The 17,942-nt window shown below is 56.3% G+C and overlaps 1 protein-coding gene across 3 annotated transcripts in view; it reads left to right on the forward strand.

Annotated features, from left to right (window-relative positions):
• The window catches only part of GRIP2 (glutamate receptor interacting protein 2), a gene marked incomplete at both ends in the record, with an annotated part of 79,244 nt that overhangs the window by 35,380 nt on the left and 25,922 nt on the right, over nt 1-17,942 (forward strand). The window contains one exon of one of the 3 annotated variants that reach the window (XM_081106240.1): nt 11,051-11,090. The exons of the other annotated variants lie outside the window; for them this stretch is intronic. Coding sequence (XP_080962366.1) covers nt 11,051-11,090 — 40 coding nt within the window. Of the gene's footprint in view, nt 1-11,050; nt 11,091-17,942 lie in introns of those variants that run through there. 3 annotated transcript variants of the gene reach the window in all.

The following is a 17,942-nucleotide window of genomic DNA, read 5'->3' on the forward strand; positions in this document are numbered from 1 at the left end:
TCTAATAAGATTGTGAATTATTTAAGGGCAGAGATCACGACTTGAGCTTGTGTTTCTCTGTCATGGTGCCCAGATAAATACTCAAACGCCATCCGGTCCAAATGACTGTGATGAGAGAGGCCCACCGGATCCATTGCTGGACACCTCCGGTTTTTATTTAAGGGGCCTCATTTGTTCTGTGCCTTTACAGAGGGAATTTGGGGAAACCCAGACAGAATTCTCCTCCTGCAAGATTTTGCTAAGTTGGCGCCCTGGGACCGTGGTCGGCTTCTTTGCCCTGGACCGCTGGGCATTTGTCCAATTAAAACCGGACACACAGCAATAACAAAGGCACTGGTCTCCTGCGGCTAATGCGCGGGGATCAAACCCCAGCCTGCAGGAACTCACCCCCGCGGTCGGGGCCGGCCGATGGGTGGACCTGGGCGGGTGCTCCTGACTCTGGGGTGAGGGAGACTTCCGTGGCCCGGGAAACTACTATCCACCGAAAATCAGAGACGCACAGAGGATGATTCAAAAACACGAAAGACAGCGCTGGCGATTCCTTCAATCTCTGGGGTAAAAACAAACCAAAGCAAACCCCTGGCCTTGTACACTCACAAGAGGAAAAACACTGCTCAAGGGAAAAGCGACTCAGACCCAGGCCGGAGGGGTGCGGCCTGGAGGCCCGGACACAGCGCCAGGTGCGCAGGCGGAGCGCCCTGAAGCGGGGCTGCGGGCGCGTGGGGGCCGCACCCAAAGGCGGTGGGGTTGGCGCTGCCCCGCCGGAGCCTCGAGCAGAGCCCGAGCCCTTTCCTCCTGCGCAGAGAACATGGCGGAGCGCTCCCGGGCTCTGGGGCTGCGGTGCGCACGCTGGGCCCGGGCCCGAGGCAAGCGCGCCTGCCCGCCCTCTCCTCCCACCGACCCCCTCAGGCGCCACCAGCCCGCCCGCCCGCCCCCTTCTCCTCCAGCAGGGCTGCCCCTCACTTACCGGCAGCGAGACTCCGGCAGGTCCCGGAACAGGTCCATGGCGGAGGCTGGTCAGCGGAGCGACGTCTTCTCCCAGGACCGCGGGCGGCTTCTCCTGGGCTGGCCGCAGCCGGATATCCGGTCTAATTAGCATATTACCCTTTTATTAGTGTGTGTATATATATATGCATATGCATATATATATGCATATGTATGTATATATTTAATATTTTTATTGATATTTAGAGAGGAAGGGAGAGAGAGAGAGAGAGAGAGAGAGAGAGAGAGAGAGAGAGAGAGAAACATCAATGTGAGAGCAAAACAGTGATCAGCTGCCTCCTGCATGCCCCTACCAGGGATCAGCCTGCAATCTAGCATGTGCCCTGACTGGGAGTGGAACTGGCAACCTTTCCGTGCTCCGGACAGCGCCCAGCCAATTGAGGCACACAGGCCAGGCCCAGCCCATACTTTCAATAGGCCTTTCTGTCTCCCGTCTTATGTGGTAGGACCCCGAAGTTCCTCACCTTGTGATTGCTTGAGGTGGGATTCCCTGGGCCACATGGTCAGCTGAGCCCCATTTGGTGTCCCCCAGACTGGGATTGGAGGCTTTGCTTAAATTCAGAAGCAGCGCTTCCTGCCTGGGCCGGACTGGGGGAAGCTGGGTTCACTCCTGGCTCAGCTTCCCCAGTTTCAATCCCAGGCCTAAGACCCAGGGGAGCACCTCTGGTGCACACAGAGGCGGGCACCTCTGCCATGCTGGACACCGTGCCCACCCCCGGCTGACCTCAGCTGGTTCTGGCAATGTCCTTCATTGTCTGCGTCTGGACAGGGAGGAAATGGAGGCTGAGGAGGGGAGGGCCTGACTCGGACACCCAGGTGCTGGACCTCGGTGCCTGCGGAGGACACACACTCCCGGGTCACTGTGTCTTCCTCCATAGCTTAGACGTAATGACAGCGCCTCCCTAAAGGGTGGAATGGAGGATTCTGGGAGATCAGGTCAGTTCAGTGAGGCTTCTCAAGGGGCTGTGCTTTGGCCTCTGAGGCCATAAAATGGTCACATTCAATTCAAAGAGTGCGGGATTTCATTTCATGTGTCGGAGGAGATAAACTCAGGGAGGCCTGGGCAGGGGCCTATCCCAGACCTCCCAGGCCAGGGTGGGCAGAGTGATGTATTAGAGGTGCCATGGGCAGTTTTAGGATAACAAGGTTATTAAGGATAGTGACCTCTTCTTCTGGCTGCATGGGGCCTCCTGGGAACAGGAAGTGCTGTGCCATGCCCTCCCAGCTTTGTCCATCCACCCCCGCCATAGCGCACATCTGTGATGAATTATTCACTCCTTCCTTCCCTGCGTAATGAGGCTCTCCTCTGTCTCCAACTCGCCTCCACATCCGGCTCCTGGCATTTCTCACACTGCGGCAGCCGCAAAGGGGTCTCAGATCTGACCCCCCAGGTGGGAAGCATCCTCCCCTCCCCGCCCCAGTGCCAGAACAGCACCCTGCTCCCAGGCCTCTGCCCCTCGATGAGTGGGTCAGCCGTGGTGTCTCAGGCCATGGGATTTCTTTCTTTATCAAGGAGCCAGGGATAAACTCATTTTAGGAATTGCTCCTGGAACCCAGGCAGCCTGGAGTGACCCTCGGGACCTGTTCTTTGTTCCTCAAGCATTTATTGAGCGCTTGCTGTACGCTAGGCCAGGCACTGTGTTAAGTACTTGACATGGCCTTTCTCATCCTCACAGCGGCCCTGCGACCTGTGAACTAAATTGCCCTGTTTTGCAGGTGAGGAAACTCAAAAGAGGAAGGGCCTTTCCAAGGTCAGCTAGGAGGGAGATGGCGCAGTCTGGGCCTCTGAGCCAAGCCTGCTGACTTCAAAGCCCACATGGCTCTCCAGCGGGCATTTCTTAGTGGTCAGCTATCCCGTCTCCCCCACCAGGAGCAGGGGTCCTCTCTGTTGCATTCCCAGTGTGTGGCTACTGGTCTGTCTTCTCCTGGGTCCCCCAAGGTTCTCTGCCCTCACTCTGCTCCCTCTGCCCCAGGACAGCCCTGCAGAGAGTGATAGGGTCCTGCAAGGCCCCCCTCCAGGCTGAGCCCCCACTTCTCAGGATCTTGCACCCTCCCCACCTGGTCACCACCTCTGTCCATGCCCCAGTCTGTCTGGGTCCTTCCTGGGCAGAGCCTAGAGTTGAGCCCAGGTCTGGGGAAGTCCGATAGGACAGAGCAGGCAGATAAGCCATTTCCCCCCACCACCGAGATCCCATGCACACACTTTGAGTGAACGTCCTGATAGCACACGTGCCTTGCCTGTGTCACCCCCACAACCAGCACTGATCTTGTCAGCTAATGTCCCAGCGTCGTTTCCGTGTGTCGGCTTGAATGTTCAGTCCAGCAGGATCATCTGCCTGTCTTAGCTGCCCAGATAATTGTGGAGGCCACTGGCCCTGTCTCCCTCCTTGGGGAGATGGCCTGATGGAGCGGATGACACGTCCATCACACAGGAGACCAAGGCCGAGCCCACTCTCTGTGGTCCTTGAACAGGTCCCTGCTCCTCCTGGCCTCGGTTTCCTTTCTGTGCCTTTCGCTCTGCTCTCCTGGGGCTGGAAGCCTCCTCTGAGCCTCTCCCCATCTGCCTTCTTGCTCTCCTTGAGCTGACCTTGTCTCTGCAGCCCTGCATTTTGCTGTCTTGGCCGAGGTGGCGGTGACTCATAAGCAGATGTGTGGGCAGGTGGGTGGTGAGGGGGGCACATATCTAGCAAGTGCTCACAGCCACACCTTGGGGAAGGCTCCTGCCCCTCTCTGAGTCTCAGTGCCCCGTTTGCAGAATGGGTCTATCGAGGAAGGTTTGTTTGATGTTTGGAAACAGCCGGGGATCATTTGAAGCCCCAGCTGGGGACCGAGGAGAGGGCGTCTCAGGCTGAGGGTGTAGCAGAAGCAGCCCCCAGAGACCACCGGTCCTACTTCTACCCTAGCCCGCACATGTACCCCCATTTTACACAGGGGAATGTCAAGGCCAGTTTTGCTCAAGGTGGAGCCAGGACTTGAACCCAGGGCCCCTGTAAGACCCCCTGTGGTGCTCCTTCTGGAGGAAGGGGTGCTAACAGATTGGCAGGGGGCAGCTAGAATGTTCATCACCACTTTGGTGTCAGGCTCATCTGGGGGAAGATGGGCAAGAAAGAGGGGACATCTGGTCAGTTGAAAAGCCGGACTGAGGGCTGCCTGCGGGCTTTGGAGACTCAGTAAGGCATCAACCAGCTGGAGGATCAGGGAAGGCTTCCTGGGGGAAGGGACAGTGGGGCAATCTTGGGGGACTTGCAGGTTTGGGGCAGGCAGGGGAGGGATTAGAGAGGGCACATTCCTGGGGGGCCGTGAGTGTAAAGTCGGGGAGGTGCGAGAGGGCTCAGGGAGCTTGGTGCGGGGAGGCGAGGCTGGAGAGGGACAGGCTGGTTCTGGACACCAGTTGGCAACCACCCAGTGATTCTTCCTGAACAGCGTAGGGGATGCCATGGAATGCGGTTGCCTCAGCTGGCAGGCAGCAGGCACTGGCCCAGAAATCTCAGGGTCAGGCCTCGTCCTCAAACACAAGGCTTCTGCCAGAGCCCATGTCTAACCCTGCAGAGCCCGCACCCCACACCTCAGACAGGGAGCACCTGCTGCCCGGATCTCACTGGCATATTCTGAACTGGGCTGTGCGGGGTCCCTCCCAAGTTAGCACCCTGCCTGGGCTTCCACCATCAGTCTGCAGTGCCAGGGTTCTCTTTCAACAGTCGAGTCCACCAGGAGGGCCCAACCTCAGATAAAGCTGTCACACAAAGCCTTTTTGAGCACATGTGTCTACTGAACCGTGATGAAGGCTTTGGAGCCAGACACCTGAGTTCCTGAGTCTCCTGTCCTCTGAACTCCAGTTTCCTCACCTGTAAAAAGAGACTCCAGCCTGAAGCCAACAGCACCGGAGGTGAAAGCACGCTGAAATCTATAGGGGTGAAAGACACACATATGAGCACCGCCCCAGACCGATGGGGTGAATGGCCACCCACGCTGTCCAGCCACGGCCACCCACGCTGTCCAGCCACACACTGGGGAGAGGCCCTCAGGCTGGGAGGGGAGCTGGTGGGTCCCCACTGAAGCCATATCCAGACGCTGAGCTGTGGATGCTCCCGCCAGGGCTCAGAGGCCGTGACCTGGGACAGACAGAGCCCCTGAGCCTATGAAGGGTGGTACTGGGCCAGGGGGCCTGGGGCCTGGGAGAGCCACGGGGAGGCAGGCTTCAGCTCAGAATGTCAGAGTGGCTCTCGTCCCTCACAGCTGGTTAGGAATGAAGTGGGCTGCTCCTGGGGTGGTGAGCTCCCCATTTGTGGAGTTGTACAAGCTGTGCCAGACAGCAGGAAGGATTTCCTGCATCAGACTGAAGTGTTAGAGGGGACACAGTATTGGTTTCTTTCCATTGTAGCCATCCAGAGATTATGTGTATTCATCGTTGATTTCTCATTCACTCATTCGGCAAACACTTCGCGTTTACTGTGTGCAAGGCCCAGTCCTGGGCACAGGGTCAAAGTCAATGAGCTGGACAGTTGAGGATGTCCCACTTAGTGGAAAAGAACAGGTGAGCAAATGCATTGGAGGAAAGGCTGTGAAAGGGTAAAGGGGACCCACTTGGTGTAGTCAGGGTGGGCTTCTCAGTAGAAGCAGTTTTTAGGTTGGGTTCGAAGGATGAACGAGGGGAAGGGGGCTCCAGGCAGAGGGAAGAGCCCATGTAAAGGACCTGAGGTGGGAGCACCTGATTCTGATGATCTGACCCTCAGCCCGTCCTAGCTGGAGTCCTTGGCCAAGTTCCTTCCCCTCTGGGCCTCAGTTTCTCCTCTGTAAAATGGGGTCAGCAGGATTTTTGAAAGATTCCGAGAGACCCTGACATAAAACGCTGGGTATCCAGTAAGCGCTCTGTAAATGTTAGCCTCTTTCCTCTTCACCTGGGGTATTTGCACTTGTTCAGAAGGTAATGCTGGACCTAAAGGGTAGAAGGTAAAATTCCAGGCACAGTCTTAGCCACCTTGGCCTGAGGCCAGTCTCCCACCCCACGGGACATGAGGGCACAGGAAAAGGCCTGTGCCTCCCAAAGTCTCATTGATCACCAGCCACCAGAGGGCATTGCTGTGATCAGACGCTGCGTGCTGAGGCTCCAGCACACCCCTGATGACTGTTCCCCTGCAGCTGACTGGCCCTGTGTCCCACCCTCCCATCACCACACTGGAGACGACTCAGGAGAGCCCGCTCCTCCTTAAATGCCACCCACGTGGCAGCCAGTGCCAGGAATGCCCCATTTAGTACATTCCCTCCTCTAAAGCAGGTCTCTGTATCTTCAGGACCCAGCCCACTTGCCTATCCAGCCCACCTTTGATTTTGGAGCTCTTTGGCCTGCCATGCTGGTCAGTGCCTTTCCCTACACATGATGTGCACCTCCCCCAACACCCCCTTTGCCAGGCGGTCCCCTCTGCCTGGAATGCCCTTCCTGCCTAATCTTTGAGTGTTTGGTTCTTGTGTTTCTCAAGGCTTAGCTCAGATGCTGCCTCCACCAGGCAGCTTGCCTGGACTTCTCCTCTGAGCCACCTTGACCCTTGGCCCCTCTGTTGTTTGGGCTCCTGTAATCCTCTTTGAGTATAATCCCTTCTGCGAGAGACACGGGTGTTCCGACCTCATGTGTGATGTTCTTATCACAGAGTAGGTCCTGTGTGAACAGCAGCTTGGGAACCCCCACCCCACAGTCCCTCTGTCCTTCCCACAGCGTGTGCGTGAGTGGGCTGGTGAGAGCACCTCCGTGTGTGCGTTTCTCAGGAGGCTCTGGATGTGGGGCTTGTGTGGATGGCACCAGGAGGGCCTGGGTTCCCATCCCAGCTCACCCCTCACGCTGTGTGACTAAGAGCAAGTGGTTGTACCTCTCTGGACCCCATTTCCGCATCTCTGAAGTGGGGATGTTGTGAGGATGAAATGAGAAAATAGATGTAGAATGCTGCAAACAAAGCTTGGCCCAGTTTCTGCTCCACCTGGTCCTGAAGAGCCATCAGCTGGGTTCCTCCCGATTCGGACCTTCCTCCCCCCTGGTCTGTGCACGCAGACTGCCAGGCTGGCTCTCGCAGTCACCTGAGACCCCTTGCCCTTGCATACCCCTTGCCCCCCAGGGCTGGAGGAAGGCTGTGGTGAGGAGCGCTGGGAACCGGCAGGTGTCAGTCTGCAGCCACAGCCTGGGAGTGGCCCATGGGTGGGCATTACCCCTGAGGCACAGCTCAGCCTGCCCTGAAGTCAGCTGGGGGGCACTGGAGGTGGGGGAGATGTCGGGCAACTTGGTCGAAGTGGGGGCCACAGCTAAACAGCACCCCTTATAAGGGAGTCACCTCGTGCCCCTCACCTGCCGCTGGTGGGATCACAGACTGGGTCCCGGTTTCCCCATTGGTAAAATGGGGACGGTAATGCCCACCTCATAGAAAAGTTTAGCCACCAGGCTGGGAAGCCATTGTCCTGGCCTGACCTCCTGGGCGCTGTGTGGAGAGAGGGAGGAAGAAGCAACTGAACAGCAATAAAGGGTTTATCTCTGATCTTCAATACGCCATCTCTGCACCCAGACTTCATTTCCGGCTGTCACTCAGGGACCCTGTTGGGCTCAGGACACGGCTTGATTGTGATGGACTTGATTGTGTGGTTGTGATGGACCCGGCCCTGGGGCCTGAGAGGAAGGAAAGGCTGGGGTCCAGGCCCCCCTACTCTGCACTGGGGAGTGGGCCCTCTCTGGGTCTCGGCTTTCCCATCTGTGCAGCGTGGGGTAGTTTGGTTCCTAATTGCAGTGGTCGCTGCCCATGGGTGGGCAAGGGTCAGGGATGCCAGGGGTCCTTCAGTATGGAGGACAGCCCAGCACAGCAGAGAATGTCCCAACAGTGGTGCCAACAGTGCCCCATTAAGAGACACCAAGAAGGGCTGCAGGCCTGGCCCCGTGCAGGGAAGAGGTCATGAGTGTGTGTTGGACAGTCACCGGCTGCAGAGCCCTCCCAAGGTCTCTGCCCTCCTCCTCCTGGGTGGGGAAGTAGAAGCCCAGACAGAGTGACTCCCCCCAAATCACACAGCTGGCAGGGCTGGGATTTGAACCTGGGCGCTCCTGACCCTCAAGTTCTGCCTCTCTGGTCTCTTTCTCAGGGTTGGTGTGACATTCATGGCAGGAAAGTAGATGGGCGAACACTTTCTGATTCATTAATATGTGGTCTCCCCAACTCCAGGGGCTGGGTGCTTTTATTATTCCCATTCTGCAGGCGAGGAAATGATGGCCAGAGAGGTTTAGGCACGCGCCCCAGGTCACACAGCAATCCATCCTCCAACGTCTAACAAAACCTGAGGATGCAAAGGTGGCAGGGCCTTTCCTGACCAGGGGGCTGCTGCCCACCAGCTCAGTGGCCCTGCCAGTTCCCCTAGGGTTCCCAGTGCCCCTCACGGGCCATCCATTGCATCTGTGCTAGCCATCTGGGCACCTAGCAGGCCTGGCTTTCAGCCACTGCACACGCCCAGCAGTCCGCCCCCCCCCCCCTTTCCTCTGCTTCCTCGAGGTTTGGCAGCCTTGGAGGAGAGGGGTCATCTTTGGAGCAGGGCAGTAGCTCCTCCTGCTCTTAGGCCAACTCCCAGGGCAGATCGTCCCCTTCTACCTTGGCTGAGTTTGGTGTCTGAGGACCTTGCAGAGCCTTCTCGCCCCCTTACTCTACAACCATCTGTGGCTCCCATTGTCTGCAGAAGGAAAGCCAAACTCCTAATGCTGTGCTTTGCAACTTCGCCTGCATCCCCTGGGACCTTGTTAAATTCCGGTGGGGCCTGAGTATTACTGACCAGCTCTGTGATGCCCATACAAGAGGCAACTGATTGATGTTCCTCTCTCTCTCCCTCCCTTCCTCTCTAAAAATCAATAAACATATCCTCAGGTGAGGATTAAAAAAACAACAACAGACCTCTTAGCTGTGAAGCTGGCTCCACCCTTACAGCTGGATACCTTGGCCAAGTTACCTAACCTTTCAGGACCGATTGTTTATTTAAACCCTGCCTTGTGTCAAAATGGACCAACAGTTGCTTCCAAACATACTCTTGGATAAAATCAAAAGCCAGTGTGCTCGATGGGCTGATGGGGACAGAGGGCAGAGGGCAGACCCTGTTTCCCACCGTCTCCTGGGGTTTCAGCCCCCGGTGTGGGCACAGCGGGCACTCAGAGAAACGCTGAAGGGAAGCTCTCCCACAACCCACGGCATGACCTTTCCAGGAGCTTCTCATCCTCAAAAGTAAATTCCAAAGGAGCGGTGAGAAAGACAAACATGGCGAGATTTCCGACAGCCCATCTTAATAGCTCATTTAAATGCATCTGTACCGCAAGCAAATATTTTCTTAAGGGAGGGGGTGGATGTACCTCTCAGTCTTGTGCGCCATGAAGCCCTCCACCCTGAAGGACTGTAAGCGGGGGGGCTGGGGGGAGGGGAAGAGGGAGGAGAAGGCAGATGTCTGTTAGAGCAATTTACTTGCTGAAAGGCTTCATCCCTTCCTGCCTGGCATGGAGCTGGGACTGCCCCCAAGTGGCCCTTGGTACCTGGGGATGGTCAGGGTCTTCATCGAGAGCCTTATGCTGACCATCGCCTGGCACCGTGATGCACACCCAGAGCCTGCATCCCCTTCTCTGCCTGGGCCAACTACAGGTCCTCCCTCTCTGACCCTCCTATCACCCCTCCCATGGCTGGCTGAGATCTTGGACTTCCTCTTTGACCTTTGGCCTCACTGCTGGCCCAAGGGAACCTCGCCTGGAACTTGGACCCTGCCTGCTAAGACCTGCCTGCAGTCACCCAAAGAGGGAGTAGCCCTAGCAGAAGGCAGCAATGGAGGACCACAAACTTATGGACACAGGGGTACAAGTGGCCTCACCCCAGGTTTAGATTCTGGACTGTTTTGGAGGTGCCATTTGTGTTGGGGTGGTAGGAGCCAGAGTGGGTGGCTCAGGAATTCTGTTTGGATTTTGTGGTGGGAACCCCTGGTCAGGAGAGAACCGAGAAGAAACCTCCCGTCGCTAACCACTTGGCAGCACGCTCCCATTTGCTGTGAGACCTGCTTGTTCCCATGTATCCAGGAACCCCACGGGGGCCGGGACCTCGTCTGCCTCCCTCTCTGCTGCATGTAACTGGATGCACCATGTAGTCGCAGGCTTTGACACCTCATGCCACCATCACCGAAGTACCTATGTGGTGTCCCCTCCGTGGGTGCCAGCACACATGGGTGGGCTGGGAGCAGGAGCAGCTGAGGCCTGGAGCAAGGAGTCCATCAGGGCCCCCAGGGTCAGTCCCGAGCTGGCATGGAGGGAGCTAGGAGTGTGCAGGGCTGAGGCCCAGCTGGGGCTGGAGTTGTGACCAGCTGCTCCTGCCTATCAAGCCCAGAGCGGATCCTCAGCCCAGCTCGCTCAGTCTTCCCAGAAAGCTGGGGATCGGGGGGTGCTCCCTGGGGCAGGCTGCTGGGCTCGCCTTCCCCAAGCTCCACCGTATAGAAAGGGAAACTGAGGCTGGGGGAAAGTAGTTACATCTGCCTAGAATGTCAGTGGAAGGGCCCCAGGGGGCTCCAAGCGCAAGAGTTTCCAACTTGAGACCTACAGACGTGCCCTGGCATTATCCATTGGCTGCACTGGTTTATGTCTTGGGATTCTGTTGGAATCTGCTCTTTAAAGAAAATTTGAAAGGCACTGTTCCCCCTCTCTGGATGGGGAAACTGAGGCCTGGTAAGGGCAATCACTTGCCAAAGTCCCCGGGCAAGTTAGGAGCTGAGCTGGACCCTGAGTCTATCTGCCTGAGGGCCCTGGGGGAGACCCCATGCATGCCATCTTCCAAGATCTCCTGCCCAGGCTATGGGAGTGAGGGTGTCGAGCCCCATCCAGGAGCCAGACATGACAGCAGCATGTCCCCTTTAAGCAGAGAGCCGCCTGCTGCAGTGGGTGGACTCAGCGCCCAGCCAGTGGGAGCTGGGAGCTTCCCTCCCACGGCCCCTCCCTGGTGAGGGTGTGGGAGGGGCAGAGCAGCGTGGCTCCCAAGGGAGTCAGTGGGCAGCAGGGACAATAGCAGACATGCTGTGTGGGCTCAACCGGGAGACCCCTGAAGAGGCCGGTAAGTAATGGGGGACCTGTAGGCAGAGTGGTGGGGCTGGTTCCTCAAACTGCTGTCCGATGGGGGACTGGGATGGCTAAGAGTGGGACTGCCACTCCCCAGAGACCCAGGGCTTGGAGAGAGTGCAGGGAGTGGGACACCATAGGTTGCAAACTCAGATGCCCACAGGGGCACCTGGCCTGGGTGAGCAGGTGACAGGGCTGTCTGTCTGACCCCGATGCTGTCCTGCAGCAAGGGGCCGAGTCCCCTGGGCTGTCCAGAGGGCAGTGCTCAGCCCCTCAGGGGTGCCTCGGAGATGGCACCCACCTCGGCATGAGCGGGCAGGAGGGAGCTCCCTCCCAGAGGTGTGGGAGCAAAGGTGTGGTGTGGAGGGAGCTCCTGGACCTTGTAGTGGGAGGGAGAAGCCCTGGCTGGGGTCGGTTGCTGAGCCCTGGGGCTCTGGGGGTGCAGTGGGGAGGGAGGGTGGCACACAGCTGCCACATTCCTGGGTGGCCAGGACTGGGACTCAGGGAAGGGCTCTGGGACGGGCATAGTTGCTCCATCCATCTGTCCATCTGTCTCCAAGCCTGCTGGCTGGCCTTACTTCTCCCCATACTCCCCAACAGGGAGCTTGGCAGGAGCCAGGACCCAGTCCTTCACTCTGTGCCCTGGGGCCGCCCTTGTCAACCCCTCCCCACACTCGATATACTCTTGACTTTCCCGCCTGGCAACAACTCCTAAGGGAGGGACTGTGGGCAGGAGAGAAACAGGGGCACAAACCTGGTGGTCTTCCGAAGGCCCTACAACTACGACACAGTGACTGACTTGGGATTGGCACGCACACGAGGACAGCCGGGCTCTCCACCAATGAACTTAGGCTCCCACCTCCCCACCCATGGCAAGGGGCAGAGGCAGGGTCACCCTCAGACGCCACATAATAATAATGCAAACGATAGCTGACAGCTATTGAGATCTGACTCTGTGCCAGACCTTACTCTAACCTAAGCTCTCTCTGTGCGTTTTCTCATTTAATCCTCACAACAACACTGAGTTCAGGACCATTCTCCCCACTTTACAGTTGGGGAAACTGAGGCATGGAGATGTTACGTGATTTGTCCAAGACTACCCAGCCAGAAGTGGCAAAGCTGGGATTCCACCCCAGGCGGTCTGCTCCTGCCCCCTCCTGGCGACTGCACTATAGATGGAGATGCTGCTTTCCTGGCCTGGGCATCTGTGTCCTCTGGACCTAAGGCCCACATGAGTGGGGTCACCTCGTCCTGCCGTGGTCAGAGCCACACGGGCAGTGGTGCCCCAGAGGCCTCACCTGGGGCATTGGAGGGAGGTGTCTTCCCCTGCTATTGGGCCTCTGCCTCCATCCCGGCTTAGGCTTCAGCATCGCCTGCCTGGTCCTTTGCCCAGTCTCCTCCCTGACTTCCTGGTCTCCTCCTCCTCCTCCTCCTCCCCCCCTTCATCCTCCTCTCCCCGTGCTCCTTTTGGGAGCTTACTAAAATGTAAATCTGATTACACCTCCTTATCCTGGCCTTCAAGGCCCTTCATGATCTCCCTGACTTTTTCTCTCTCTGGTGACTTACTTGACCCCCACCCTCCCACCGCAGCCCCCACCTACTTTCCTCCCCAGGTCACAGAACCTCATGGTCACAGCTGCCAGCACTCTTTTTAAGAAAAATCCAAAGATGGAGCTTCAGGCATAGCTGGATCCAGGTGCTCCCTTAACACGGTTAGGTTTATGCTTCTTTTTAGGTGTGTTTCATTTCAGGCAGACATTTGCTTCTCCAGAGGGCCCCTCGGACTTTCAAGCTTAAGGTTACCTAGTTCAGGTCTCCCTAAGGAAGGACCATTTCTAGCAGTTTCAGCAAACGCCCCAGGGCCTGCTCTTGTTGGCCCAGCTTGGGTCACATGCCCTCTCCTGACCACTCACCGGATCTCTGATTGGCCGGGCCTGGTTATGTGGCCTCCCCAGGAGCAGGGGGACAGGGCAGCAATGGGTGTCCACTCCATCCGCACTCCACATTCTGCAGAGAAGGCTGAGCCCTGAGCAGTCAGCCACTTACCGTGCTTTTCCATGAGCACCAGGCCTGGGACGCGCTGCCCAGTCCCCTTTCTCTGCCCCAAAGGACTCCTGCTTGCTGAACCCTTTCCAGGCCTGTCCTCTGGCCATATTCAGTCTTGCTCCTGGGAGCCTTGTTTACCCTCCACTAACCCGAGCCCTTGAGGAAAGGCTGTGAGCAGGGCTGGGACACACATGGACACAGACTTCGGCAGTAACTTCCTCCCTCACTCCCCACCCTATGTCCAGTGTTCACTCTTTTCTGACTCCAGGCCACAAAGTGGTCTTTGTTCCTCAGCACTTGCCACCCAGGAAGGCTAGGGCAGTGTGTGTGTGTGTGTGTGTGTGTGTGTGTGTGTGTGTGTGTGTAGTCCCTCGTCTACGGCCTGGGCTTCCCACTCCTCTGAGGGGACTCTCACCAGACCACCTGGATCCCTGCACAGGCCCAACCTCCTGCGCCACAGCAGGGGCTGTAGCCCTGGGGGACCCCATGCTCCAGACTATGGAGGCCACAGAGGCCAAGGAGGCCACAGCAGCCATGGCTTAGAGTCCGGGAGGCCTGGGTTTGCATCCTGGGTCTGCCTCTTCTTGATTTCATGATCCTGAGCAACTCATGCTACCTCTTTGGTTCCCATTCTCCTAATCTGCAGGTGAAATCTAATTCAACGTTATTTGCTGAGCCCTTACTGTATGCAGGCTTTCTGTGCTGGACATAGCAGGGAACGGGCAGACAACATCCCAGCTGATATCCTAGTGGGGCAGGGGCAGATAGTTAATAAGATCACAAAGTTTTTTTTAAAAAGTCAGGTCTGTTAGATGGCGTGGAATGCTCTAAGGATAAATCAAGCAGAGTAGGAAGGTGATGGGAGGTATTGGAGGCATGGGGAGTGCAGGTGTAAGTTCAACAGACTGGTTGGGAAAGACCTCCCTGAGAAGGTGACAAGTTCCTGAAGGAGGTGAGGGAGGCAGCTTTGTGGATGTCTGAGGAAGAACATCCCGAGCAGAAGGGATAGCCAGTGCAAAGGCCCTGGGGTGGGCATGCGTCTGGTGTTGAGAATAGCGAGCAGACCTGGCAAAGGGGAGATCTTTAGGAGGCCAGGGAACCTGAGGGACTGGGATGACAATTGTGCTTTTACTCTCAACAGGATGAATTGAGTCTTCTTACTGCTCCAGGCAACCGCTGGTGGGAAATAAAATGGTTCCATGGTGACTCAGTTTTGAGGTCACGTTCCTTGATGTTGCTGGTTTCAGAGTTAGACAGGAGAGCACAGACTCAGAAGGCAGAAGGCCAAGGCCTGACTTGAGCCTGCACCCCATCCCACATGATGTTGGGGCCACCAGGAGTGTGACTTCAGGCCCAGTGCCAGGCGCTTCCCACACTTTGTGGGAGCTCTCCCAGTCATGCTCATGGCTCCTGGGAGCCCTGACGTGCCTAGCCTGTGGATGCCTGAGCTCTGTCCCCGGGGTGGGAGGCAGGAGCAGTGAGGGCTCCTCGAGGCCAGCACTGCCTCTAGGGTGCCCCTTATTGGGAGAGGGAGAGAGCAGAGCTGAGGGTTAAGGATGTGGCCTGTTGATGGGGCCCAACAGGCCCGCAGTCCAGTCCTTCCTCTGCAGCCACCAGCTGAGTGACCTCTCTGGGCCTCTGTCTCCCCATCTGTACACTGGGGACCATCAGATGGTTCTCAGTGGAGTTAAACTCGTCCAGGGCAGATGAAGGGCTTAGAGCAGGCCTGGCACAGGGGAGGGCTCCACACCCGGTGCCCCTTTTCCGTTCCTTTTCTCTTACAATCCTTGGTACCAAGCAAATCAGGAGTCTACTATTTAAATTAATTGACGTTTTTCCTTCTTGTTTCCCTTAAAAGCATGCATACAACAGAAAGAGCGCAGCGTTGATCTTTCCATGCTTCCCTCCCACGGGAAGCTGGCTTCTGGGGAGGCTGGTCAGCTGTGAGGGTAAGGCTGTCACTTGGAGCAGAATCAGCTTCGATGCGTCTCCATCCAGCTGTCCGCCCTGGTCCAGCTGTGATGGCCAGAGGGACATTATTTGTGAAGAGTTCCCAAAGGAGCTGGGGCTGGGCCATGGGCATTGTCCCTGAGTCTGCCCAGGTCTGTCATGGGATGGGCGGTGGAGCCGGGAGGGGGCCTCTGGCTCTGCCGCTGAGGAACTTAGGAGCTGGGTGACCCCGGGCATGTAAACCTGCCTGTGCCTCAGTGTCCTCATTTCTAACATCGGGATGATAATGGTACCTACCACATAAAGTGGTGATAATTTTAAAGTTCTTAGAACACGGCCAAGGGTCAAATCTTGGCCCTGCTCCTTATGGTAGGAAGTTACTTAAGCCTCTCTGTGCCTCAATTTTCCCATCTTTCAAATGGGAATAACAATCATACCACCTCAGAAAGTGGTGAGGATTAAATGGGATAATGCTTATGAAGCACATAGCACCATGCCCAGCATTTAATCGATAGGAGTTGTTACCATTACTGAGCTAGGAAAACCTTTCCAATGAAGGGAACAAAGGGGGCAAAGGGAGAACTGTCATGGTTCATGATTTCTCGGTACCGTACAGTCTCATTGATTCCTCCCACCAACCCATGATGTGGGCACTGCACCCCCACTGTGCAGAGGAGACGCCCAACGGTCGGAGAGAAGTGACTTGACCCAGAGCCATTAGTTGGCAGCAGATGTGGAATCAGAATCTGAAGTTGGCCTAAGTCCAAAGTCCATCCTTTCTTTTCCAGCAAACCAGCAACGCCTTCAAAGGTGGGGTCAACCAAGCCAGGAGTGGCCGAGCACGTGGAATGCTGTAGCGGGTTCCCCTGGAGAGTCAGCAAGCGGCCACCATGTACAATTGATGGTTGGACCCAGGGGCGAGTGGGGGGCCCCCTGCTCGCCATCAGCACAGGGGGCGGGCTGGCCGTGCAGGTGGCTCGGTGTCATGATGTCATTTCCTGTTTGTCCCAAGTTGAGCCTCTCTGGGCATCCATTTTCTCAGGGGTCCCCCTTTCAGATGTGAGCGGGTCTTCCTGGAGGCCCACAGAGTAGCACCAGTCCAGGCTGAGTCTATAGCCCCTCCCAGCAACCCCCTCCTACACCCCTCTCCGGCTTAGGGGGTCCTGGCAAAGGCAGTGGGCCAGGGGCTGACTTCCTTTTTCCTTTGTCAAGGCTCAATAGCTCCCTGGGGCTCCAGAGAGATGGAGATAATTAGGCAAATTAGCAACACCGTCAAGAGAAATGACATAAAAAAGAAGCTCACCCACCCACCCTGGGCACAGCGGGGCTGGGGACCAGGTGTACAGGGCTGTGCAGGGTACAGCGCCTCTCCCTTCTGCTCCCCCCCCTCACCCAGCCCACATGTGCCCGGGCGGCTGGCATCACTGCGGAAATGAATTTCCCTCTGAAGCGAGTTCTTACAGGATGGATGGACTGAAGTCAAAAGCTCATAATTGCCCATTGCTGGAAGGAGGAGATAGGAAAAAAGAAACTCGAGGATAAAAATATCTCTGTTTTTTTATGCACGTTTCCAGCTGAAAATTGGTGGGAAAGATGTTTTTGAAAAGCCTTCATCTCTAAGCATATAATTACCAGGTCTCAGAACAAAAAGGAGAGAGTGGGAAAGAGTGAGCATGTTCTCTGAGGGAGGGGGCCTGGGGCCTGACCTCCTGGGGATTTCTATAAATAAAATCATTTCTTCAGATTCTCAAGCCTGGGCTGGCTAGGGCCAGTGATGGAGGGGCAGGGATAATCCCTCACCCCCCCCCCCCCCATTTTACAGATGGAGAAATAGAGACTTAAGTCACACAGCCAATGGTAATTCTGGCCCTGCTTAGATTCTTGGTTTGCATGCTGCCTCAGTCCCCCCCCCCCCCCCCCGCCCCAAAGCTTGTGACAGTGGTATGCTATGTCCCCTCTGAACAGGAATCAGCAAACATTGTAGCATTCCTTATGGGTGCCTTTCTGAATATGGCAGTGGGTCTTAGATAGCCAGTTTTATCTGGCAATTCACCTCTCTAGAGTGGCCTCCACCTCTAAAAGAGGTCAGCACAGCCACAGCCTAAAACGCTTTCTCTAGAGAAGGCTCACCTCCTCGATTATTGCCCACTGACTCTTTGTCTGCAAACAGTTGTATGAACCCTGGTTTGCAGCACACTGTCAGGCCCGCTTGACTGCTGGGAAAAGCGATGGCCCACAGCCTCAGCCCAAAGCCAGCAAGAAGTTGTAGAAGGAGGGAGTTGGGGCCACTCAGTGTTGAGACAAGCAGCTGTCTCCGCTGTCCCTGCAGCTCAATTCAGCACTGAGTAGTTCACTAGAGCAAGATCTGAATATTGGGATGAGGAGAGAAGGGAGAGGACTCACTTGGAGGATCCCACAGAGACACCTCGGGGAATGGGTCCTGGCCTTCGGCAGCCAGCATCCTGCATCCTTTGCTTCAGAAAGAATCCTTCATTGTTCCTCAGTCTTAGTTTATGAATCTTTTTTTAAAAAAAACCATATTTTTATTGATTTAAGAGAGGAAGGGAGAGAGAGAGAGAGAAACATCAATGATGAGAGAATCATTGATTGGCTGCCTCCTGCATGCCCACACTGGGGATCAAGCCCGAAACACGGGCATCAGGGAATCGAACCGCGACCTCTGGGTTCATAGGTTGACGCTCAACCACTGAGCCATGCCGGCTGGGCAGACTCTGAATCTTTTGTTTTTAGTATCGGGGTTCAAAATTCCACCTTTAACCCACTGTTGTTCCACTCTATTCTTTGGGATCCTACTGCTCTGAATTTGGCGAATTTATCCTCAGCTTCCTCC

This window comes from Myotis nattereri (assembly GCF_964212035.1).
Source record: "Myotis nattereri genome assembly, chromosome: 14".
Taxonomy (NCBI): domain Eukaryota; kingdom Metazoa; phylum Chordata; class Mammalia; order Chiroptera; family Vespertilionidae; genus Myotis; species Myotis nattereri.